General features: G+C 37.3%; 1 protein-coding gene across 4 annotated transcripts in view; it reads right to left on the bottom strand.

Moving 5' to 3' along the window:
• The window catches only part of ADGRA3 (adhesion G protein-coupled receptor A3), a 133,055-nt gene that overhangs the window by 55,755 nt on the left and 51,336 nt on the right, over positions 1–25,964 (bottom strand). For 3 of the 4 annotated variants that reach the window (XM_055588144.1, XM_055588142.1, XM_055588145.1), the window contains 8 exons: positions 23,915–23,986; positions 17,423–17,494; positions 14,455–14,615; positions 12,564–12,777; positions 8,065–8,106; positions 7,286–7,450; positions 4,063–4,264; positions 2,675–2,830 (listed from right to left, as the gene is read on the bottom strand). In XM_055588144.1, the coding sequence (XP_055444119.1) occupies positions 2,675–2,830; positions 4,063–4,264; positions 7,286–7,450; positions 8,065–8,106; positions 12,564–12,777; positions 14,455–14,615; positions 17,423–17,494; positions 23,915–23,986 (1,084 nt within the window). The remainder of the gene's footprint in view (positions 1–2,674; positions 2,831–4,062; positions 4,265–7,285; positions 7,451–8,064; positions 8,107–12,563; positions 12,778–14,454; positions 14,616–17,422; positions 17,495–23,914; positions 23,987–25,964) is intronic. The other variant, XM_055588143.1, reaches the window with a different exon arrangement.

The following is a 25,964-nucleotide window of genomic DNA, read 5'->3' on the forward strand; positions in this document are numbered from 1 at the left end:
AACTGTGGTGTTGGAGAGGACTCTTTTGAGTCCCTTGAACTGCAAGAAGATCGAACCAGTCCACCATAAAGGAAATTGGTCCTGAATATTCATTGGAAGGACTGGCGTTGAAGGTGAAGCCCCAATATGTTGGCCACCTGATACAAAGAACTGACTCAATGGAAAAGACTCTGATGCTGGGAAAGACTGAAGGCAAGAGAAGAAGGGGACAACCGAGGATGAGATGTTCGGATAGTAACTGACTCGATGGACATGAGTCTGAGCAAGCTCCAGGAGCTGGTGATAGACAGGGAAGCCTGGCATGGTGCAGTCCGTGGGGTTGCAAAGAATAAGACACGACTGAGCGACTGAACTGCAACTGCATGTTGTGCGTCTATAACATACAGTATTGCACATCAACTCAACTTCAATTAATATAGATAAATAAATGAAAATTCCTCACACGTACAAAAAAGAATGCTAATTTCTTAACCCTATAAAAAGTATATCCTAGCTTTGCAATGATAAAAATAGTTTCATCTATATGTTCTCACTTGCGTAAACTCTACAAGTTAAACAGGACAAGCATCATGTCTCATTTTAAAAACAAAGGGTCCATGGTTAATAAATAACTCACAAACCAGGTCCACTTCCAGACTTCAACAAGATGCTTCCCCCCAGGAACATGACAAAGCAACAAAGATTCAGACCATTCTTCCCACACAGCAGCGACACAAGGAAACGTACACCTCAGGGCACCACACTGCTGCTCCCGACCTGGGAGGTGTACCGAAGTCCCTCACACCAGAAAAGGGCAGCAAGGGGATAAACTCTGGACTATCATATGATGGCAGGACCTTTCCCTATGTCCAGATTCCAAATGCCATTCCAATTACTCTAGCGACCTGAAACATCCAGCCTCCATGAATGACTTCTAATCATGTGGGCAGCTAACCTGTGATTATAATCAACAAGGGAGAGCAGGGTTACCACAGAGCCAGGATTCACACGGCTCCTCCCAGCACCACAAAAGTTCATCATGGGAAGCAGGCTATGGCCCAAGGACAGAATCAAGCAAAGGAACAATTCATTGGGAAACTAAGGTCTGAAGTTCAGATAACAACAGTGAAATGCTGTGTCATCATCAGGTGGTCTGGTGTTCTGAATCCCATTCATAAACATGTCACTACTTTCTTTCCTTTATCAGCTACACTACAGCAAGTAAAGTACCTAATGTACTAGAGCTGCAATTTCAAAATTTATCACCAAAATGCCAGATATTAATAGATACCACATGCAAAAAACTCCCTTGGTTAAATTATGTAGAGAAACAAGGGATATTATTGGGTTGGCCAAAAAGTTCATTGGGGTTTATCCATACCACTGTGCGGAAAAAGCTGAATGAACTTTTTGGCCAAACCAATACCACCTTTTAGAACATTAATGAATCTGAGAAGCCCCACATAAAGAAATATATTAAGACTTTGTTTAGTTCAGTGTCTTCCCCACAGTACTTTTGGAATACTATGACAGAGCAAAGTTCTTCTAGAAAGTAAACGTGATACAGCAGAAAACTGCTGGATTAGACAGCCAAAGTTCTCGGAATTTAGCTCTAAAACCTTAGAGAAATTATTTAATTTTCTTTAGGCTTCAGTGTATGACCTAATCTAGGTTTATTCTAGCTCAAAAATTCATTCTTATGTGATTCCATCACAAGAGAAACAGTTTATATAAAAGCTCTCACCTGGCTGGAAATAAAGTTTAAGAACACGTTAATCTGCAGCTAAAAAACTTATTCAAATCATTATTTGCTGCTCACTGATTCTGAAAACAGTAGTTGTCAATGTCTTCCCCTAAAGGGTATCATGTGGACAGGGAAATCATAGCTTGAACGTGGCCCCTTTTCAAAGTCATTAAATTTTCATGCCTCGTGTATCTTAAATCATTTGGAATTTTGTTTTAAAAGTGCTAAAATAGTCTTACATTTCCTCTAGAACATTCCCAAAGCAATTTAACACAAGATCTGGGGAACTAAAACTCTCATGAAGAAGGAAGAACAAGTGGGAGTGTGCTGTATGACACAGGGAACCCAAAGCCAGTGCTTTGTGACAACCCGGAAGGCTGGGGTGGGGAGGGGGTGGGAGGGGACACATCTACACATTTGGCTGATTCATGTCGATGTATGGCAGAAACCATCCCAATATTATGATTACCCTCTAATCTAAAATTGAATTTAAAAAATAAATAGAAGAACAAAAAAGATTCTACTTTCTGAACATTGTAAATTGTTAAGCATACAAAGACATCTTCAACCAATAAATTTAAGTGGTGATTTAAAAAAAAAAAAACAAAGAAGGATGAAAACACACCAGTGGGGAGAAGGGAAATCCCAGTTAGCCTAAGAGATGCAGCCCGACTCACATACACCATGGATGCAGAAAAAGCTGCTTTCTCACAAGCTGGTTCTGCCCTACCCTGGTACCTTATTTCCAAGAACTAACAATCCACCTCTACTCCTCCCAACAAGTTCCCATGACAGATGGAGCATTGGTTTCTCAATGACAATTCTGGAAATTAAAAGGTATATTTAGTTTAAATACAGCAAACATAAGTAGGCTTTAAAAATAGAGAGTCAGCTCTATCACATGACCATTTGCTGACATACTATATGCTACAAATCTGAACCAGAAAATACCTCTTTTGATTTTTCCTCTTTGGTAAATCTTCCAAATTTCTCTATCATTTCAGCCACAAATATAACATCCATCTTGTCCGAAAAGTTGGCTGCTTCCACAGTGTACGCTAATAATTGTCGGGCTGTAGCCACAGCGTTGGTAAGATTGAGGGGCATCTGTATTAAAAAGGCAAAAAAGAAGCACTTAGCAAGTGAAGTGAAAGTCACTCAGTCGTGTCCGACTCTTTGTGACACCATGGACTGTACAGTCCATGGAATTCTCGAGGCCAGAATACTGGAGTGGGTAGCCTTTCCCTTCTCCAGGGGATCTTTCCAACCCAGGGATCAAACTCAGGTCTCCCACATTGCACCTTACCTTTGCATTTCAAAACATGGCAATTTCAAAACTCTTTATCCCCGATTCACTATGACCTTCCTAAAATGCTTTTTCCAAAACTGAGAAGACAAATTTTATTGGAAACTAACTGAAGGAATTTTCTTTCTTTAACTTAGAATGAAATAAAACAGTACATAAAAACACATCAGGGAGGGACTTCCCTGGTGGTCCAGTGGTTCTAGTGCAGGCGATGTGGGTTTGATCCCTGGTCAGGGAACTAAGATCTCACATGCTACAGCACGGCCAAAAGATAGAAATAACAAAGTTAAAAGTTTAAAAAGAAAAAGAAAAATCAGGGAAGCGGCCTGCACCATCTCTTCATCTCTATCTATCCAAATCCTATATATACTCAATTCCAATTGCCTAGTAACACCTTTCCCAAGTATTCCAGCCAGGAGGGATCAATATCTCCCCTGGAACTCCTGCCACCTGGGAGTATGAACCACTTATTTAGCACTTATCTATACTGCCATGCACGGCCTGTAATGTTTTACATTTGTTTATTATTGACTTAGACACAACTCAGCACCAACCATTACAAAAAGTGTATACCAGGTGCAAAGAAGCGTAAGAAAATGTGTAAAAGAAACCACCTGCCAGCTGCTTATAATCAGCTATGGTTTTAAAAAAGACATAGAAGCAGAGATGAGAAAAGGCACACTAAAAAGACAAGCACGACAAGGGATCTCTTGTGACAAAGGGATTATAAAAGGAACCGAAGAGGGGGCCTCCCAGGTGCTCTTGAAGAATGGTTGGGATTCTGTTTGGGGATACAGATGCTAAGTTATTCAAGCAAAGGCATAAAGCCAGGCCATACCTGGAAAGGAAGAGTAATGCCAGAGAGGGCCGTGAATACTGGTTGAGAAGAACAGGTCTGATCCCAAAGACACAGTCCACGAAAGTATAGACACCAAATCCTTACGCTTTACTAGTAGTAAAAAAAACTTATGTGTTTGGTGTGAGCACCACGTCTTATTAGCAACCTCAGCAGATCTGAAAACTTTCCAGTTACCTGATTAAACATATAAAGAACTCTAGTGACATCGTTCGCATACTGGCAGCGAGAATAGTCATCATCCGCCCAAAAGCCACCTCGATCACATCTGCGCCAGGCCTTTCTCTCATCCTGTGCATTCCCAGGGTAGATCCCACTGCCGTGGGCGTTGCGAGTACACTGCAGATACGCGGTGATGCCCGCCAGTGTTCTGGGCCACCTAGAGAGACGAAGACACGAGAGAACCTACGCTGACACAAAATCGAGGATCAGGATGTGTCACACAGAATCAGAGGAAAAACAAGAAGAAACAGAACTCCTTTAATAATAAAGGCAAAAACAAAAAAAGCTAAAATGAACTAAAACCATTGTAAGGTATCAGCTGAATAAATTTTAACGCCATAACAGAATATTTTCCCAAAATATTCTAAATACAACCACGGAAATTGTACCTTATCAAGCAGAAAAGAAAAATGGTGCACCAAATGGTCTTATGTTTCTTTAATTACTGTTACTGTATCGTTGGCTTATACAATCATTAGGTATATAGGGTCAGAATCTTTTCCAGTATGAATAGAATTTGGCCTTTCACAGAAAGACAGTTAGTATACTTGCAGAAAGGACTGCCATCCTTAAAGTGGCCTGCCTGCAATGCTGGCCCTTCAGTGGCACCCAGGAATTTGGGGCTTTTTGTGTTCACAGTTAACTGGTAAGAGTGATTCACTTTACCTAGACAGTCTGGGGAAGCCATATGGTGTGTGCTGAGCACCTGCTTTCATCCTGGGGGTCTAAAGTTTTGGAATGAGATAGACAGAGGTTGCCTTTATGAACATTTCCCAACAGGAGTTTTGGATGCTGAGACTCCAATCGTCTTCCCTGGGCAAAAACACTATACAGAGGCTGCTGCCTTTTCAAGGCTGGAGGAGGGGTAGGCTCTGCATGAGCCTCCTGAGAGGCAGAGATAATCAAGAACTTACACACTGATTGCCCCCAGAATCCATCTGTGTCTTTTCCCCTTATTATCCAGCTAGGTATATTACTACATCACTACATTTGAGCTGTGACCACAGCTGCATGCTGAGTCCTGTGAGTCCTTTCAACAAACTTTTGCACTTGGGGGGTGGTCTTGAAAATATCCAATAACATATACAACCGAATTTATCTGAGTGAAGCCCAGATAAATTGCATAGGTACTGTGCAAGTGACTACACCAACCTGCTGGCGTGAAATCAGCACTAACTGGACTGGGAGAAATCTTTGTTATTTGAGCTCTATTTCTCCAAAACTGGGAATGAAAATAATGTATTTAATAAAAGCTACAGATGACTTACAACATATGAACTTCTAAATTATAATATCAGCCACACCAAAATGTAATGCATTATCAAAAACTGTATAAATAGATCAAGCAATGCTAAACTAAATTTTATTAATGCAGTGGAAGTTCTAACTGTATTATATCTTAAGGAGTGTCAAAAGATAAATAATTCATTAATCAGTTAAACAGATTCTTCTTCTATTTTTAAAAATGAAAATGCTCCAAAACTATGAGTAAAGACAGATAATACACCATAAATAGAAAATATACTATGATTATTTAATAAAGGCATTGAATGTAACAAAAGTAACAAATGGTATCTATTTCACTTCAAAGTATACTGTATAAATATTACAAGTTAACACTTAATCCACATAAAAGACTTATCTGTTGGCAATAATAAATTATGATTTCCACACACACATTATCCAGAAAAATTTTAAATGGGGGAGGAGAAAGGAATGTCAAAAGGCAATTAAAAAAAAAAAATCAATGAAGAACTAGCTGAGCTAAAGTTGTCATTGTTTCTTCACCTTGGACTTGAAAGAATAACAACAAAGAGTTTTTTTTTTTATCCTTAAAATCAGACTTTTAGCCACAAGGCAGCAAAAATACCAATCAAAGACAGTGTAAACCGTGTATTCAAAAATATGCTGCTTTAAAGAGCTACATATTTCCCTTCATTTATATTAACTATAAACTGATTATTAAAATCCTGAACATAAAGCATTTTAGATAAATAATAAGTTTAAAGATAATGTCTTAAAGCAACTTTGAAAGTAAGGGGAGTCTAAAGTAAAAGTTGTTACCGCTCACAAATTCTAAACTTTCTATTAAAAAGCAAAAACAAAACCATAGCATTTAACTCAATCTGCTTATCCTAACATCATCCAACACTAGTGGCTTCCCAGCTTTCAGGCCACCCAACAGCTTTCTTTTCTCAAAGTCCCCTGGTTTAATTGCTAGAAGAACCACACAGGGGAGGGAAATTGGGTGTGTGTTTCTGCTAAGTACAAGGTCTACCAACTGTCTGCAGTTAAAACTGAATTAACATAACAAAACCTTCCAAAGGCCATCCAAAAAAAGCCCCTCAGAAACAGGAAATGCTGTTAACCTGTCTGAATTTCACATTATTTGAGTGGAATTTCCAAAATGTTTCTTAAGGTAGTGGTTCTTAACTACTACAACAAAACTACAAAATAAAAATAAACACTTCTGGCTCAACCTTCAGAGACTCATCAATCAATAGATCTGAGATAAAGTTCAGGCACCTGTTTTTACTTTTAGTTTCCATAAATGATTCTGAAATCACCATTCTAAAGGGTAGTCCTTAGATATATAAGGATATATATGTGCATAAAGTGAAAGTGAAGTCGCTCAGTCGTGTCCGACTCTTTGCAACCCAATGGACGGTAGCCTACCAGGCTCTGAGATCCATGGGATTTTCCAGGCAAGAATACTGGAGGGGGCTGCCATTTCCTTCTCCAGGGGATCTTCCCAACCCAGGGATTGAACCTGGGTCTTCTGCATTGCAGACAGATGCTTTACTGTCCTGAGCCACTAGAGTGATCCTATTATATATGTGAATACATTTCTCAAATTCTTACTGAAGACAGGAGACCAATTACATACATCTATACTTCCCTGGTGGCTCAGATGGTAAAGCGTCTGTCTACAATGCGGGAGACCTGGGATCGATCCCTGGGTCAGGAAAATCCACTGGAGAAGGAAATGGCAATCCAGTCCAGTACTACTGCCTCGAAAATCCCATGGACCGAGGAGCCTGGTAGGCTACAGTCCATGGGGTCGCAAAGAGTTGGACACGACTGAGCGACTTCACTTACTCACTTACTTACTTATGCCTTTGAGAATAAAAAGAATTGGGGCAAATCAGCCCCTTTCAGCACTTTCCAAGTCACTGACCTGAAATCTCCTTTATTGTTCACCACCCTCTCAGGAGGACAGTACTGTGCAGAGCTTTCTAAGACCACAATATCCACGGTTCTTGTATTGTTCCCACGTTTGGTCTGGACGTGGCAGCCCCAATTTCCAGTCGATCCAGCCTGAATATTAGAAATGGTTAGGGCACTGCATGAAGAAAGAGTTTAAAGAGAGAAAATATGGTTAGGCAAGAAGGGAGACAACATGTGCTTCGATCATGCATTTAGCAAACATGAATGTGTGCTGGAGGCTAAGGGCTTGCTAGATTAAAATGAATAAAAAAACGATCCCTCCGTTTAAGTACTTCAGCAGCAAGTCAAGAGCTGTAACATAAGAATGAATGGAGGGCAGTGGCACTGAGACTCCAGGAAAAGGGAGAGCAGGCCATGCCACAGAGGGAAACCAAGCGCCAAAACAGAAACATCACCGCACTGCCTTCAGCAAAACTAATGGAGAGGCTATGTGTTTTCCGTTTTGTATCTAAGTTCATTCATATCTCTTTCTTTAGATTTCACATATAAGGGATAAAAACAGAAACAGATCCACAGACATAGTAAACAAACTTATGGTTCTCAAAGGGAAAGGAGGGAAGAGGGATAAATTGAGTTTGGGATTAACATATACATACTATTATACATGAAACAGGTAACCAACAAGGACCTAGTGTATAGCACAGGGAACTATACTCAATATTTTGTAATAGCTTATAAGGGAAAAGAATCTGGAAAATATGTATACACACACAGGTCTAACTGAATCACCTTGTACACCTGAGACTAGCACAACGTTGTAAATCAACTGCACTGCAATAAAAAAAAGAGAAAAAAATCAAAAGCCTAACAATGAAAAAAACTAGCAGAGAAGTTACCAAGTTACATCTTGGGAATTCTAGGGAAAATATTCAAGGATGAAGGAGACGAATATAAAGTGTGTAATTAATATTTAAAATGAAATATCTTATGGAAAGGGGGGGAAACCTATTAAGTCTCTAAAAAGATTTAATAAATTACCAATTAAGGCTTTTAAAAAGTAGCTTTTCATTTAAAAGTATACTTCAACTTCTAATAACAGCTATATTTCTGAACAGCTGTCAGAAAATTCAACTTTCAAGATGACATCATAATTCTCTAATATAAAACCTATTAATTAAGAGCAAATGGCAGAATCTTCAATTAACCTTTATTCCCCCCACATGATCTACTATACTTTGCTTTTATGTAGATACAGATAAATCATTAGACGTAAAGCATGTATCATTTTAATTAACTCACTAAAGAATGTCTTAAAGTTAATATACATTTTTGTAGCTTCCTAAATCATTAATGGCTACACAACAACAAATGCTCTAATAAAGACTTTTAGGGACTGTGATTCTGAACCAAAGAAAATGTTTATCATCTTTACTAAGTTAAACAAATTAACATATTAAAATAGATATACTCAAGGTAAAACGACACAGAAGAGTTTGACATTAAATTTAAATAAGCAAAACATTGCCAACTACAATTCTACTTTATATGACTCTACTGAACCAGGAAAAAGTATATAAAAATTCTGGGCAATAAAAAGCATTCTCAAATCCAGAAGTCCCCATATTTTCTCAGTTCATGGTACCTTCACTGACGAGATAACTTTCACAGTGCCCCCAGCCTAAAAGAAACACCTAGGGTGGTTGCAATGACTACGCGAAATCCTAAAACTGTGTACATATGTCCTAATACCTCACAGCCGTTTGAAAAAAAAAAATCAATTTAAAATAAATATTTCATTCTTACATAACCACAACTGCTTCCTAATCGGTTGTGCATGCTTACTGGGCACTCCAAAATTAAACAGATACAGATCAGACAATGATATCTCTATTTCTCATTCCACAATGATTTTCATATAGTACTTGCTTTGTACCATAGTAATTGTCAAAATACCAGTATCCAAGCTGTGACACAAACAAAAGGGAGGCAGCATGATGTAATGTCAACACCCTAACTGCCCGGAGCTGGTAGCTGTGCGATGTCCAGGAATGTCCAGTATCGCTATGCTCAAACACTCAAAATACCCCACAGCACCTCTGTCCACTCACTGTAGCATCCCAGAGCATGTTGGCACACGCTCTAGGGAAAATGGTTCTAACATTTTTTAAAGATAACTTTCAGCAATACCTTCAATGTCTAAAACCAAATATCAGAATAAATTTTTCAAGAATCCTCAACTCAACACATTAGGAGATTTAAGGAGAAGGGGGTAGCTTCAATTTCAATGTCCAGGAAAAATACAAATTCTTATTAATGAAGGCTCAATGACATGCAAAGACCAATGAAGAATCAAGAGGTCTATGAGGTTAACCAATCCAATAACCACATATTTCCTTCTCCTACAACTTTCTATTATTCTGGAGCTAACTCCAGGTAAAGGACTTCCCAGTCTTCATATGAAAGACTTTCACTTTGGTAAGTATTCTTATCAACAAAAAACCATTATGCGAAGTTGCTATCCTTTGAATTAATTTTTTTTAATGCTAATGGCATTTAGATTAAGTTAAACATGACAGAGAAATGAATTTATAAAGTAAATCTGGTTACTTGTTACAAAATTTAAGAAGCCTAAATTGAAGCTCTTGAACTATATTCAATACCCTGTGATGAACCATAATGGAAAAGAATCTGAAAAAGTGTGTGTGTGTATATATATATGTATAAGTATGTATATATATAACTGAGGCGCTTTGCTATATAGCAGAAATTAACACAGTACTATAAATTAACTAAACTTGAGTAAAATTTTAAAAAATAAAGCTTTTATTCAGACAAGAGTTCTATTACATTTTTAAAGCTTTGCTACTGCTTAAGTCACTTCAGTCATGTCCGACTCTGTGCGATCCCATAGACGGCAGCCACCAGGCTCCCCTGTCCCTGGGATTCTCCAGGCAAGAACACTGGAGTGGGTTGCCATTGCCTTCTCCAATGCATGAAAGTGAAAGTGAAGTTGCTTAGCCCTGCCCGACCCTCAGCGACTCCATGGACTGCAGCCTTCCAGGCTCCTCCGTCCATGGGATTTTCCAGGCAAGAGTACTGGAGTGGGGTGCGTACTATATGTCAATTATTGTCTACTCAGACAATAAACTACTTCAAGTATACAATTTGGTAACTTCTGACATATATATACACTTGTGAAATTATCACCACAGTAAAAACAATGTAACAGACTCTTCTCACTGGGACTCAATACACTGATGCAAAGAACACACACAATTTTCCTAACAGTCTTAACCCCTAGTAAGCGAACTCTGCTTCTGGTAATAGCAGAGTGAAAGAAAGTGTGAGTTGCTCAATCGTGTCCGACTCTTTGTGACCCCATGGACGGTAGCCCCCCAGGCTCCTCTGTCCGTGGAATTCTCCAGGCAAGAATACTGGAGTGGATTGCCATTCCTTTCTTGGCTCCTATCAAACCACACTCCCTACATTTAACAGCTATCAGCTGTAGACAAACTACAGTCAACTATCTGAACACATGGTGAGTGATCCAAAGCGAGCAGAAGCCAAAGAGGAACTGACTTTAGGAAAAAAGAGATTGGCACTGGGGAGTAACCAGGAAATTTTTTTAATGACTTTTGCCAAAGGGCAGGCATTATTCAAAAAGAAACTCAAAATCTGAGTGGCTGAAAAATCAAAGACAGAGGTGAAAGCAGCCTGGCTAGAAGCCCAAACTTGTGCATATATAATTCACCCAGTTCTTTAACTGATCCCTGACCTACATGCAGACACAGCAAACACCAAGCAGATTTCAGTGGCTGCCTACTACACAAAAGCCAGATCCAGGAGTTTTAGCTTAACCAAAAGTTAACTGCTCAATGAAACAAAATCAACTGTCTTTGAGAAGAATACAAAAGAATCCAGAGTCAGGGGTCAGCAAACCTTTTCTTTGAAGGCCACAAAGTAAATACTTTAGGTTTTGCTGACCGAGAAGCAACACTATTTGGAAGGTATCTGTATAACCATTTGAAAGGTAACCATTTAAAACTATAAAAAAAAATTAATAGGCCAGATTTGTCCCATAAGCTGTACTCTGTCAGCTTCTCTACAGCAAATCATTCACAATATCTAGGATACAATCCCACATTACCAGACATATAAATAATACTTTTTAAAGTAGAAAATATAAACCATATTCATAAAAAATAAGCAGGGTGATGACACCCATATAACCCAGATACTAAGAGGCAAGGATTTAAGGGTTTCTACTATAAAAGTTCAAAGACATAAATGAAAATATGCTTCTAAGGAAATCTCAGAAGAGAAATTATGAAATAGAATATTCAAACCTCAGAATTCCCAGACCTGAGACTGAACTCAGAGAACTATTAGTTTCTTGATAGTTTTTTCATGCACTTTTGTAATACTACATAAAGTGCCTCAGTAGAAAGTTATATCTCTATCCTTAAATATTCAAGTTGAGGTCTAACGTCATAAAATTGATAAAAAGGAAAGAGAGAAACATAGAAAAGGCTTGGAGAGATACTCAGAGACAGCAGCAGAGAGCAGGAAAGAGAAAATTCAATGCCTACAGATTAACATATCACCAAAATAAAATATAATGAGTGATAACATTTATTTTTATCCTGTTTTTTGTACTTTAACTTCATTCAAACTAACTATTGTGGCACTTGCACCAAACATGAGGTTAACAGTATACTGTTTTATACTAACAGGATGAAAAAAGGCAGTATCTTAAAATGCAACATTAATCATAAGAGTGAAAATTAGGTGATTAGGAGGATTCAGGATGGGGAACACATGTATACCTGTGGCGGATTCATTTTGATATTTGGCAAAACTAATACAGTTATGTAAAGTTTAAAAATAAAATTTAAAAAAAAAAAAAAAAAAAAGAGTGAAAATTAGGTGATTCCTAGAAGTGAAATTCTGCGCTTATTAATGGCAGCAGGAAATAGTTGGAAATTAAGTTTGGTAAAAAAAAAAAAAAAAAAGTTTACATTTTTTCCTCTTAAAACTTTAAACAAAAAGTCTCCAGCTTTTAAAGTGTTTCCCTTCTACCTTATGCTCTTTTGACCTCCAAAACTAGATGGAAAAGATAAAGAAAAGATAACTTTCAAAGATAAATAACAATCAGAAAAAGAAATGTCAGACATTTGCTTTTTAAATGCAAGAAGGTAAAATATTAATTTAAACGTCAACTAAACGTTACAATTTCTGAGATGATAAATAAAATCTACAGAGACAATTCCTCATCTAAAAAAGTTTACCTTGCAATCAATGAGCAGTTGTGAATCATGTTCTTTTCAACAAAGATACCTTGGGATTCATCAGTTTCGACTATTCGCCCGTCTTGATACCATAACACTTGCATGTCTTGATCGATGTATGAAGCCATGCACTGGAAAGGAAGGCTGTCTCCTTCAAATACAACTTGACGATGAGACGGAGTCATGTAGAAAGATGGTAATTCAAGGGGAGGGTCTAGAGACAGGAGAACAAAGACCCAGTAAACAAATACTATATTCACACTACAGAACTTAAAATTACAGAAGTTCGAATTGAAATCTTAAAAATGGAAAAACAAATTCCTCAGTAATCAGCATTCTAGTTTTACCATCAACAAAGATGTTGCTGAATTAAGAGGATCCAAGATGAAAACACCATTAAATAAAATTAAAATTAAACCATTTCACGTCACTTTTACAAAGCTGATATATTTCTTTCCAATAAGAAAAATAAAAGAAGGAAATCTTAAACTACATATGCAAAAACATACACAAATATCACGGCCCATTAAAAACCTTTAAAATATTCAGTCTCTAACACAACAATTCTACTTTTAGTAGCAAGCTATCCTAAATAGCTAATACGTAAAGATGTACGTAAGGAAATTAATCTTGTTAATGTTTATGGAGTGAGAAATTAACAACCAAAAAAAAAAAGAAATTAACAACCTAAATATGCAGTAATAAAGAAATTATTGTGGCTATATCCCTATAATGTAAAAATAAAAGTTATGGCTATATATATATAATGAATTGGTATGCATCTTTTATATCAGTATGATGAGGAAACAAGTTTACATTATTTCAAGTTTAAAAATGATACAAAATAACATTAGAGTATGGTATTTTGGATAAAACATAATAAAAAGGTAGAAAATTGATATGTATACCAAGGTATCTTTGATGTTAGCTACCTATGAGTGATAAGAATGTTAAGTATGGATTTTGTTTTTTTTTTCCTTCTTTCAGTTTTTTCATTTTTTTCCCCCCAGCTTTATGGAGGTATAATTGACAAAATTATAAGATATTTAAAGTGTACACCAAGGTGATTTCTTATGTGTACACATTATTTCTTTTCATAAATCTTTAATCCAATGAGCACACTTCACATGTGAAACAACAATAATGATGAAAATAAAAGGAAAAAACTGATAGGGTTGTTTATTTCCAAGCACGGAGACTAAACTAGGAACCTCCCTCTATCATTATAAGGAGTGTTTCTTGTTTTTTCTGGTTTTTCTTTTTCATTAAACACATGGTAAGTGTATTATTTCCCTCAAGTCTTCAGGTATTCTGGAAAATCATGATTTTCAACAAATATGCTATTTCATTGAATGGACTGTCATAAGTAAGCCAATGCCCTATTTTTCAGAATTTAAGATATGTTCATATATAAAATCTGAAGATTTACACACATAGCTGATGATTTCTCAAGAATTAAGCCCTACTTGCAGAATTAGCTATATCAAGTTGTACCAATTCTTTAAGAACACTGATACTTACTGCCAAGCCACCCTTCAAAAAGGCTGTATCAATTCATACCCTATCAATAAAATGCATGATTGCATCCTGAGATTTTAGCACTATCAACGTATTACTGATTTGCTATTAGAAAATATGAAGATCTATACTATTTATTGAAATTGAATTTCATTAAGAAAGCTGTTCAGAACCTAAGAACTTTAAATGCCAATTGAAAAAAAACATTTTTTAATTCAACTGACTTAACTGTTGACAAAAACTAAATATTATCAAATTCATGAAGAGTGATGGCTACAGTCGGTTCCAACATATAAAAAGAATTCTGAAGTTTGTCAGGAAACACATGGCAGCAAGCAAAACAGTTAACCCTTTCTCAGCTTTTCTTCCTTACCGCATGTCAACAACTCCTGCTTCACACCTGTGACTGGCTGGGCCTGAAGAGACTTGGGATAAGCACACCGTGTGTCCCGTACCGTGATGTTTCTCTCCTTTACCCAGCGATGCATCCACAATATGTTACAATCACACAGCAGATACTCAGTCTGAAATTCTCTGTAGCACACAAAATGCAATTTAGACAGTATGGTAAATGAATTAAATTGCACTTTTGCTTTACATTGGCTTAGTCTTTGCGTGACAAGCACACAGCTGCTCAATCTCACCTAGGGCACATACTGTACCATCAACTGGTTATGGTTTCCTTCCCAGTGAGATGATGTCGAATGTCTGACCCCAAAATCCCTTCCCACCTGATCCTGGACTGACTCGGCTTTCAATCAAAGATGGTATGTGAACAAAATCGTTTCATCATCTATGAAACACACTTCTGAAGCCCAGGGTACTGGAATATCACATCCACATTCCTTTTGTCTATCAAACTTGTACGGATATGCCATCAGGGCTGTGGCACTATTACTGGAAACGGAAGCTTTCCCCATTTCTTCCAGCATCATTGCCATGTTCTTGGCTTAAATGTCTGCAAACTCTTAATTCTGACAGCATAAAGCAACATATGACTGCTTCGCATGGTTATATTCTGTTTTTCTGATTAGGATGACTAACTTCTAATTCCTAAGAACCACCTTCTGGTTGAGTTTACAGCATTATCTTTTATAAACACTGACAATTTTGCTCAATTTTTGCATGAAAATACTTCCTACATTCCTGCTATCTAGGGTTTCAAAAGTCAGATCATTTTTGCAGTCTTTATTTCCTAAACTTCACAGAAATGGCTGACATAAGCCCACTAAAAGGAGATGTTTTCACTAAAAAGCAGTTTTCTGGGTAAGAATGTTAATAGTACCAAAAAGACCAGGTAAGAGTTTGAGGCAGGGTGTAGGAGCCACAACTCCTAGTTGTGGCATGTGGGATCTAGTTCCCTGACCGGGAACTGAATCCAGGCCCCATGCAATGGGAACACAGACTCTTAGCCACTGGACCACCAGGAAGTCCCAGAGCCATGGGTGATACTTGGTGCAAGTGTTCTCCAGGCAAAGGGCCCCACAAGGGCAAAGGCCCTGAGGCAGAAGAAGCATGTCTGCCTGGCATCTTGGAGGATTACTATGGAAGAGGGGGACTTGACTGGACTTGAGATCAGGGAAGAGTCAGGGAACGAGATGATCCAAAGCCTGTTCACTATGGCAAGTTAGTGGCTTTTACTTTGATCTGAAAAATGATTGCAAATTTTTAAGCCTATGAAAATAATACCTGTCAAAAAATTATTTTTTATAATTATGAGATAATTATTATCTGTCTCAGAGAAAGAGAAATATCAGAGAAATATCACATCACATCCCTTATTGTGAAATCTTAAAAGAAATGATACAAATGAACTTACTTTCAAAACACAAAGAAACTCAGACTTAGAAAACAGAACTCATGGTTGCTGGGGGGAAGGAATAGTTAAGGACTTTGGGAAGGTCATGTACATACTGCTATATTTTAAATGGATAATCAACAGAGACCTATTGTACAGCATATGGAACTCTGTTCAATGTTATGTGCCAGCCTGGATGGGAGAGGAGTTTGGGGAGAATGGTTGCGTGTATATGTATGGCTGAATCCCTTCACTGTTCACCTGAAACTATCTCAACATTGTTAATCAGCTATACCTCAATAAAAAAATACTTTGGGTATTAAAAATAAAATTAAATTTAAAAAAAGAAAAAAAAAAAAGTTTGATGTAGGGATTCTAGAAGTACATACATATGTCTGCCATAATGGTGAGAAGCCCCTTGAGCACCTAACCCATTGGCTTTATTCCAATGAAAGCTGCTAAATGAGACTGAAATTATAAATTTACAAAACTAAAGATGAAGAGGAGGGCAGGGAAAGGAAAAAGAAAGGGGAGGGGAAGGGGGGAAAGATAAGAAGTGAGCATACATCAAACAGGCATCTGGCAGAGAAGACATCTTTCACTGGAAAAAGAGACTCAAGTCTGTATGTCACATGCAATAAAAATTTGAAAAACCATTGTATTTAACTGTAATTCCAATAGGAATCAGTAAAAGTTATGCTTTGAGACATATTAATGCTACTGAAAATACAGTAAGCTTCGAAAGTAACTCCTAGACAATCTAATCTCTCACTTAACAAAACTGGTTTTGGGTGTAAAAAAAAAAAAAAACTCAGCCAATTTTAAAGCTACAGAGAACTGTGTAAATATAAAGCAGACATTCTACGTAAGCATGCCTAAAAATATCAGTAATAAGCTGTGAATTCAGTTTGGGGATGGAGTCACAGGATAAAATTAATCTCTAAAACATAACATGAAGTGAAGTGTTAGTCGCTCAATTGTGTCTGACTCCTTGTGACCCACCCCATTGACTGAGACTCTCCAGGCTCTTCTGTCCATGGGATTCTCCAGGCAAGAATACTGGAGCGGGTTGCCATTCCCTTCTCCAGAAGATCTTCCCAACCCAGGGATCGAACCCAGGTCTCCTATATTGTAGGCAGACTCTTTACCGTGTAAGCCACCAGGAAAGCTCTCAAAGTACAACATAAGTCTTAACTATAAACTCTTCATAAGAAGGGAGGCTTATTTTATACTTTGGGGATTTAATTAGGTAAACAAAATATTTTCTAATTTGGAAACACAAAGAAAAAAATTACCAACCTATTTAAATATAAATTAGAGAGATAAGAGTATTCTAAGAAGAAAATGGTTGCTCTAGCCTGACACACATTATTAAGGTTTATGGTATGTTTTTCAATGTGAATGCACACTCTCAAGTGAGATTCTAATTATTGCAAAATCACAAAATTTTCCCATGAAGTCTCTTAAGCCATATAATAACTGTTTTTAATTTTCAGACACTCAGATACATTTACAAAAACAGGAAGAAAAAATTCTTACTTACAAAGATCGTAATGAGCCAAGATAATCAAAAGTTCCTTGAGATAATGAAGAAAACAAGTTCCCTGAAAGGTTTCTGGAAAAAAGGAAATAACTTTACTGTAAGAAAGGCGAACAATTATATATCATTTTATATTATATTTCCTAAAACATCCTATCATTAAATACTGTTATTAAGAAGTTATGAAGGTTGTTTTAAATCTCATAGAAAGAAGTATCTAGTAAATATTTTCTCCAAAGTTGAAGAAGAAAATTAACCTTATATAAAGCAATAAATAAAATTACTTAAAATTACTGCTTGATAAGGATTTTTCTGTTAAATAACATGTAGAACTTCCAAGTTACGTTCCTGAACCTGATTTTTAATCACGCTCTCATTGCAACTAGAACTGCTCTTCAGGAGTTCACTCAGTTTCATTTAAGGAAACAAAAATTAAAAAACAAAGAAAAGGATGGTACGAATAACCAGCAGCAGCTGACAGTCACCTACTAAAATATACTGGAAGAGTGAAATGGGTCGAGGGTTTAATCAAAGACTTGGGATAGAATTCAGTGTTGCCCTTGGGCAGATTACTTAACCTCTCTGGTTTCCCCTTGTATCGTGGCTTTAATAAATATATAAACACTTGCAGAGTTTGCTATAAATTGTAGAACACCTTATGCTATTATATGAGTAGTTTGTACAAATCATTTTTTTGTGATTTCTTCCATGCTCGACTTTCATAAGCTCCAGGACAGAAAGGGCTTGTGTGTCTTATTTACTTGGATACCTCTGGCAGCCAGTAAGAAGCCAGAGTATACAGAAGGTGCTCAATTGCAGTGGCTGGCTGTTCAGGACATGGACCCCAGCTTTAGGAGCTGCTACCAAGGGCTCCAGGAAAACGGCAGGATGACCCAGCCACCACAAGATCTGTTCAGTGCCTGCTGTAGTATCAAGAATGCTATAGTCTGGACCTAGAATTCTCACGGAAGCAGTCCTGAGACACGCAGGGAGGCCTGCTTCACGTCCAGAGGCTCAGTTAAATCCTTTAAGCATGGAAAAAAGTGACACCTGGGTAGAAGGATTGCCCAGTGGGGAGAGGGAAGAGACTTGAAGAGGGCAGAGGTCAGCTGTTTCCATGACACCTGCAACGACGTATTTCTGGATGGGAAGACTTAACATTGCACAAACACCAATCCCTCAAAAGTAATATATAATGGACTTCAGTAAAAACATTATTGAATTCATTTTACATATATCTTAGGATAATTTTTTTAATAGAAAAGAGGCTGAGTAAAATAATTTTGATCTTCATAAAAGAATTGCCAAGGAACTTAAAAAATAAAAAGAATACTTTTACATTAAAGAATCATGAAAGCAATGCCTTTTTCTTTTTTGGCTTATCAGAGTGAACACCAAATGTGGATTTTGAAAAGGGTATTACAGCTGACGGAATGCAAATCATAACATTTTAAGAAAGTAACCTGGATGTAATTAAAATGAACAACTGTACTTTTATCAAGTTACCCTATGTGAAATTATAAGATTACTGGGGTTTACTGTAAATAAAGGTGGGAAGATAAGAGATGTGATGTGGAACTAAAACAAGATAGGCTCTGAGTTGCTAAGTGTTGAAACTGACTGATGGGTACATGGAGATTCCTTGTACAATTATTTGTAATTTTTAGATGTTTGAAAGAGTGTAGTCGTTGGAAATAAAAATATTTACTACAAGTACAGGATTTAAGTATAAACAAAATGATTGTATCTTACAGGAACCATTAGATTCTAATTGCTAGGTAACTTTATGGTAATTATTAGGTACTATTAATTTGTTTTTCCTTGGAAATCACTGAGGAAGGAATCACATTGGAGAAAGACATGCCATCCTCCCAGTAAATCCCAACACAAAGCCAGTGTTGGAACAAACTGCTATTTGATTGGCTAGACACCAAGTGAAGCAACTGGCTGATGACCATAAAAATTCACATATACTTTAATACATTAAAGTGAGAGTGATGTCGCTCAGTCGTGTCCAACTCTTTGCGACCCTGTGGACTGTAGCCCACGAGGCTCCTCTGTCCATGGGATTTTCCAGGCAAGAGTATTGGAGTGAGTTGCCATTTCCTTCTCCAGGGGATCTCCCCAACCCAGGGATCGAACCTGAGTCTCCTGCATTGCAGGCAGACGCTTTACCCTCTGAACTACCAGGGAAGCCCTTAATACATTAAAAGCACATTCCAACTCTGAGATGCTTATACCAAAAAAAGCATCATGGGACTGAGAATGACAATGTTCACAGCAAAGTCACTCTCTCATGTCCTAAAACAGCTCATTGAATGGAGTGGCAGGTGAATTATCCACCCACTCCCACTCATGCTGTTTCTTACTCTCTCACTTAATTTTTATTTACTTACTTTTTGTTAAATAGATATTTGCATTCCTGTAATTTAAATGGGTACGATGCAGCATCTGTATATGTACAGGCAGGTTTACCAGGGCAGACTTGTTAAAGGAGGAGGTTATGAATCAAATGGTACCTCCTTTAACTCAGGAATAATTGACTAAATCATACTGTTCTTTTACCTCATGGCTCAGACAGTAAAGCATCCACCTGCAGTGTGGGAGACCTGGGTTCAGTCTCTGAGTTGGGAAGATCCCCCAGAGGAGGGCATGGCTATCCACTCCAGTATTCTTGCCTAGAGAATTCCCATGGACAGAGGAGCCTGGAGGGCTACAGTCCATGGGGTTGCAAAGGGTCGGACACAACTGAGCGACTAAGCACAGCGTACTGTTCTATACTTGTGGAATATTCTGTTAGCTAGTCAGAAGCATAAACAAAAACATTCTCCTGAAAAGATAATGGTATTCTCCTAAAAAGTATTCTCCTAAAAAGATAATGGTACCTTGGTAAAATTTTTTTAAGTAAGTTGTCAAGTAGAATATACTTTTTAAAGATTTTTTTTGATGTAGATCATTTTTAAAGTCTTTACTCAATTTGTTACAATACTGCTTCTATTTTATGTTTGGGGTTTTGGTCACAAGACATGTGGGATCTTAGCTTCCCAACCAGGGATTGAACCCTTTCCCCCTGAGCCGGAAGGTGAAGTCTTAACCACCGGATCACCAGGGAAGTCCAGAGTAGAGCACATTTTTAAAGCCCTGTGTGGACGCCTACACATTTGCAGGGGCAATAGAAAAATCTGAGAATATATACACTGGACAGTATATGCTATCTCAGAAGGGTGTGTTTGAAGAGATGAAGGGGAAATTCAACTCTTCCTGCATATCTCTCTTATATGGTTTTATTACTTAACAACATCAATAATTTTTAAATTGTAGAAAGGAAGTTCTTATAAATATCACTAAATTGACAGAAAAATATTAAAGGTATAATTCTTAGAGGAAAAACACAGGTTTTAAATTGATCAAAATTCATAAAGAAAATTAAAAGCAAAGTTTTGATTTTTTTGGATCTCCTAACAACTACTCTGTAAGCTAACTTCTTACGTGAAGGACAGAGACTTCACTGGAGTCCATTATTAGTTCCATCTTTTTTCTGCCAGTTACTCCTAGGGTTAGAGTGGGAACCTCCGGGAGGATGGCTTCACTTCCCAAAACTTCTCCATCAATAAAGGCAGAGATCAATACACAGATTCAATCAATTTACCTACCACACCCAAGTCCACTGAACACTCTAACGTATGTCATTTTTCAATTTTTACACTAAATCGCCAATGAGAAGTCTGGGTGGGAATGCTACAGGCCTTCTGCCAAGGTTTCCAGGCTCCGTGGCTAAGAGGCCAAGTGAGTCTAAGGGTCCAAAGTTCCAGGGTAACCCAAGGAGTTAAGCTGAAGAGGTAGCAGAGGAAAGGGCTAGAACAGTAATCTACTCTAGACTGATTTCTTTTGCACATTTACTCTATAGGGTGGGAAATATTAGTAATACAGAGCTTCTCTGACTCTTAACCTAAAAATGTACTACATGTCCCTTAACTAGTCAGACTCTCTTTTCCACTTGCTAGAATGAAAATGCTATTCTCCATATCTGAAATACCAAATGCTATCAGCCTTTACAAGCAACATACAACCTGGCTTAGAGAGCCCAGAAAGCTGTGCAGCCCACACAGAACACCCATCCAAAGGTTCCTGATCCAATGCTCAAGAACTGTCAACCCAAATGATCACAAGCAACTCCACTGCAAAGCATTCCTGAATGCTAAGAAGCTACCACAACTGCTAATTTTTCCTATGTGTTTATGTTTATGTGTTTAGTACTGATAATTTTTCTTCAGTTCAGTTCAGTCACTCAGTCGTGTCCGACTCTTTGCGACCCATGGACTGTAGCCCGCCGGGCTCCTCTGTCCATGGACTTTTCCAGGCAAGAATACTGGAGTGGGTTGCCATTTTCTTCTTCAGGGGATCTTCCCGACTCAGGGATTGAACCCATGTCTCCTGGGTCTCCTGCATTGCAGGCGGATTCTTTACCCAAAGAGCCATGCGGGAAGCCTTAATTTTTCTTAGAAGAGTATTTGAAGGATATGTCAGGTATAGTTCTTTATGTGCCACACTGTTGCATTTTAGAGGGCTATCATCTACTATTACATGGACTACAAAATTACCTCAATCAATCACAAAGTAAGAAGGTTGGTAGTGTTATTTCTATGTTTTAATGACTCACCTGGATATATGTCCGTTATGTTCTATGTCCTGTAAATTCTCACACAGGTATCAGAGAATTGGTAAAAATGTAAGAGACAATCCAGGCTTTAAAATTTGCAACAATATTAGATTTTAAGGCAGGAGGCAAAAACAAAAAAGTAAGTTGTATAGTAACCTGCCTTAATGTAAGCACTGTCCAAAACAACACTTTTGCCTAAAGAATTTCTGCTGTTGGGTCAAAAATCCCTAGACCAAAGCTATAAATCCATCTGGAACTAAAGTCAAGAAAATGGTAAACTTCAGACTCTCTCTTTCACTATTTGATTCATAACTACTCAAAAAGATAACAAATTTTTCTCCATAAATGCCTCAGATTGCCAATTCTTACACTTTCCTCAAAACCAAAAATTAAAAACTCTCGAGATAATAAAGGCACTGAAACAAAACTGTTTGTAATCCAGTTACAAAAAAAGAACACCATAATAGATTTAACTGATTTCTAGCAATGAGTAAGCTGTAAACCAAATCAATCTTTTATTTAAAAACATATACTTCGGCCAACTATCTTTCCCCCAGAGCTAAAGGGCACACTGAAAAATACGAATTTGCTGACTGAGAAGCAGGAGTACTTTGTTTCATTCTGACAAGTGAGACCCATCACTTACTGTAGAGATGAAATAATCTCAGTACTTAAGCCCATACAGCTTTTTCAAAGTTAACTTGAACAAAACAGATGAAACATCCTAAAAAGCTACAAAGGGAAAGAGCCAAGCACAGGCGATCTCAGAACTAGAACTTCTACCGCAAAATCCTGCCTTGCATGCTGCACCCTATTTCTAGATTGCTCTTCTCTAAATCATGATTTATGCCATTTCCCCACATCAGTGTCTTCCAGCGGCCTCCTAGGATTAAATCAGTTCTAAGCTTCGGTCTGCCTTTCATACACTCTTGTATAAAGCTCTATTACAGGTAACTGTCCTTACTTCTAGTTACTCTCAGATTCTTAACTTTAAAAATAAAACTAAAATATATTTGATGATACATACAAAGTTCTCCATTTATATTAGATATAAATTATAAGAAACAGGTATAGATAATTCAAATGCTAATTAATCCTTCTAATAACTTTGAGGTACTATTAATCCTACTGTACAGATGAAAAACAGAAAAGCTTGAGAGGTCACCTATAACCACAAGGTCAGAGGAGTGACTTCAATGGTCAGTCTATGCATAAGACTATCAGCTTTCACCTTGACAAACTGGCCTCGCTCTGATTTCTATCATTTGCTTGACTTCTTTTCCCTTCTAAGGATCTGGACCATTAGCTCAAGATTCACCTCTTCAAAGAAATTTTCCCAAACCATCAAAGCTTTTGATCATGTTTCTCAATATGGACCTATTCTCTAGGTCCAATATGCACACATACTACATCGCATGTGTGCATGTACGGGTGGAGCAGTGGATGTCATGCATTATTATATTCTGATGACATTCTATCTCCATGATTAAATTTCCAGCTCCTTATCCCCTACCTTCAATCTTTCCCAGGGAAAGGTTGAAGGCAGAAGAACAGGATGACAGAGGACGAGATGGTTGGATGGCATCACCGACTCAATGGACATAAGTTTGAGCAAGCTTTAGGAGCTGGTAATGGACAGGGAAGCCTGGCATGCTACAGTCCATGGGGTCGCAAAGAGTTGGACATGACTGAGTGACTGAACTGAACTATCCCCCTACCAGTTCTATAACCTCTATAGTTGCTATTTTAATGTTAAACATATTAGTGGTCATAAAAATGTGGGTACTGGTTCAAATGCTTCCTTGTATTATAATATGGAAGACAGAGGTACTTACAGCCTAACCAGATTGGTGAGTCCTCGGAATATATCTGCATTCAGACATCCTATTCGGTTGTTTGTCAGATCCCTAAGGAGAAAGGGGAAAAGTATCTTCAATTAGTTCTCCTGGTTAATGAAGGTTTCATACATTTCATATTCAAGAATGGCACCCAGGTATCACACAAGACTTTTCTTTTAAGCATCTCTAACATATTCACCTATCTCAAGTACAGCACTGAGAGAAGAAATAATCCTTGCTTTCACTTCTGGCACGCAGAAAACTAACCGCTGTTTAATTACAGTGCCCTCGATATTTAAAACCATTTACTCCTGTAAAATGACTCAAGATAAAACCAATCTATCTTACTGCCTGAGATGATATACACAGCTCATCACGCTGGTAAGTTAGGGAACAGAGCTGATCTAAGGCAACATCCAAGAGACAACAGGTAAAAAGGTACATTATCACAATCCCAAAACTTTTATTTCCTCAAGAACAAGTGAAACTTAATGCTAACTTCATTCCTTAAATACTCAGAAGTATTGACTGTAATGAAAAAACAACTGAGCTAGCTTTTACTTTACAGATCTGTCATTTAGCCTCCAAGCCAAATTACTTTATCACAATATCGAGGTAATGGCCCATATTTTTTCAGTCACTCCTAAACTTCTTATAGTTCCTATCAAATGTTACTTTGAAACCATTTTTTTTTATCCTCCTCAATGCAGGTAACTTTTTCCCTTTTATCTGTAATAAGTTTAGTATTTTGTTCTTTCCACACTATTTTTATTCATACCAAGCACAGTGAACACAATTTTATACTTCAATTAAGATTTATTTTAATTAGGAGATAACTATTTCTCCAAATAAGAGAGCATAGCTTTCATCATTTCCCATCAGTGGATTTACTATGAAAGCCCTAAAACAATGAATCTTTGTTTTTCTCAGTTATTAAGATTTGGGATTATTGGTCATTTTTTATTTCAATAAAAGAAGTAAAACAAGCTTTCTAAGCCAAACTTTAAAAAATATTTTTCTCGTATTTTCTTCACTGTCTGTATTATTCTCTGTAATAGAGAAGGACATATTCTTTGAATTTCACCGAGTTACTCTTTAGAGACTTATACCAACCATTTCTAAACTAAAACTGTCAGATTGTAAATTATACACTTGGTAATTGGGGGGGGGGGGGGAAGGGTATTAGTCTGATAGAAATTACAAAGACTTCATATTTGAATTCAGTACCTACTCATTAATTTTTTCCTTTAGATATTTTAAAAGCTAGTTTAGGTAATCCCTAGTATTCAAAAATTTCATAGCTCTGTTTTCCCTTACTTATGGCAACTTTTGATTTAAAAAAATATCTTAAGCAATACAAGTTTTTATCTACATTCATTATGCTCTAGCTCCTCAGAATATTAAAGCTAAGTATTTAATCGTGTGGGACTTTTCTTTATTCCGGCTGATTTTCCTTCTATTTCTGGGCTTTACTATTTAAGAAAATGAGGCATCATCGTGTGAAGTGTTGCTTAAACAAGCATTTTGAGTTCTATTCATTATCTTGTCTCAGTTCTGAGTTTTAAATGGTGTAATTACCATTGATTCTTTGGGAAACAATTTCATTACAGCTATACCTATTTAAAATGGAATTTAGGTACTGATAATGAGTTTTCATTTGAATTGAGAATCAGCTTGAATTTTGTTGATAAAGCAAAAGAGAAACTGAATGGGTCTAGGTTTTACCTACTTCTGGTAGTTTATTCTTCAGAAAGCCACTGACTTAATCTTCCTGATCCCAATTATCTATAAAGTAAAGGCACGGGACACTTACAGAAACACTTTATATGTAGCTGCTGAGTGAGATGCACAACTGAATGATTTAAGGCCTCATAAGAAAAAGTGCCTGTAGTCAAGAAGTGACTAGCAGATACCTTTCTATCTCACGGAGTTTTCATACAGAACTCTCTCAGCTTGCAAGCTGTATACCAAGTTAGCTGTGTGGAATTAAGACCAAATTTTCTAGTGGGAAGATTATAAATGACAATTACCTTCCTAGATATGAACA

The sequence above is a fragment of the Bubalus kerabau genome, chromosome 7 (genome assembly GCF_029407905.1).
Source record: "Bubalus kerabau isolate K-KA32 ecotype Philippines breed swamp buffalo chromosome 7, PCC_UOA_SB_1v2, whole genome shotgun sequence".
NCBI classification, from domain to species: Eukaryota; Metazoa; Chordata; class Mammalia; order Artiodactyla; family Bovidae; genus Bubalus; species Bubalus kerabau.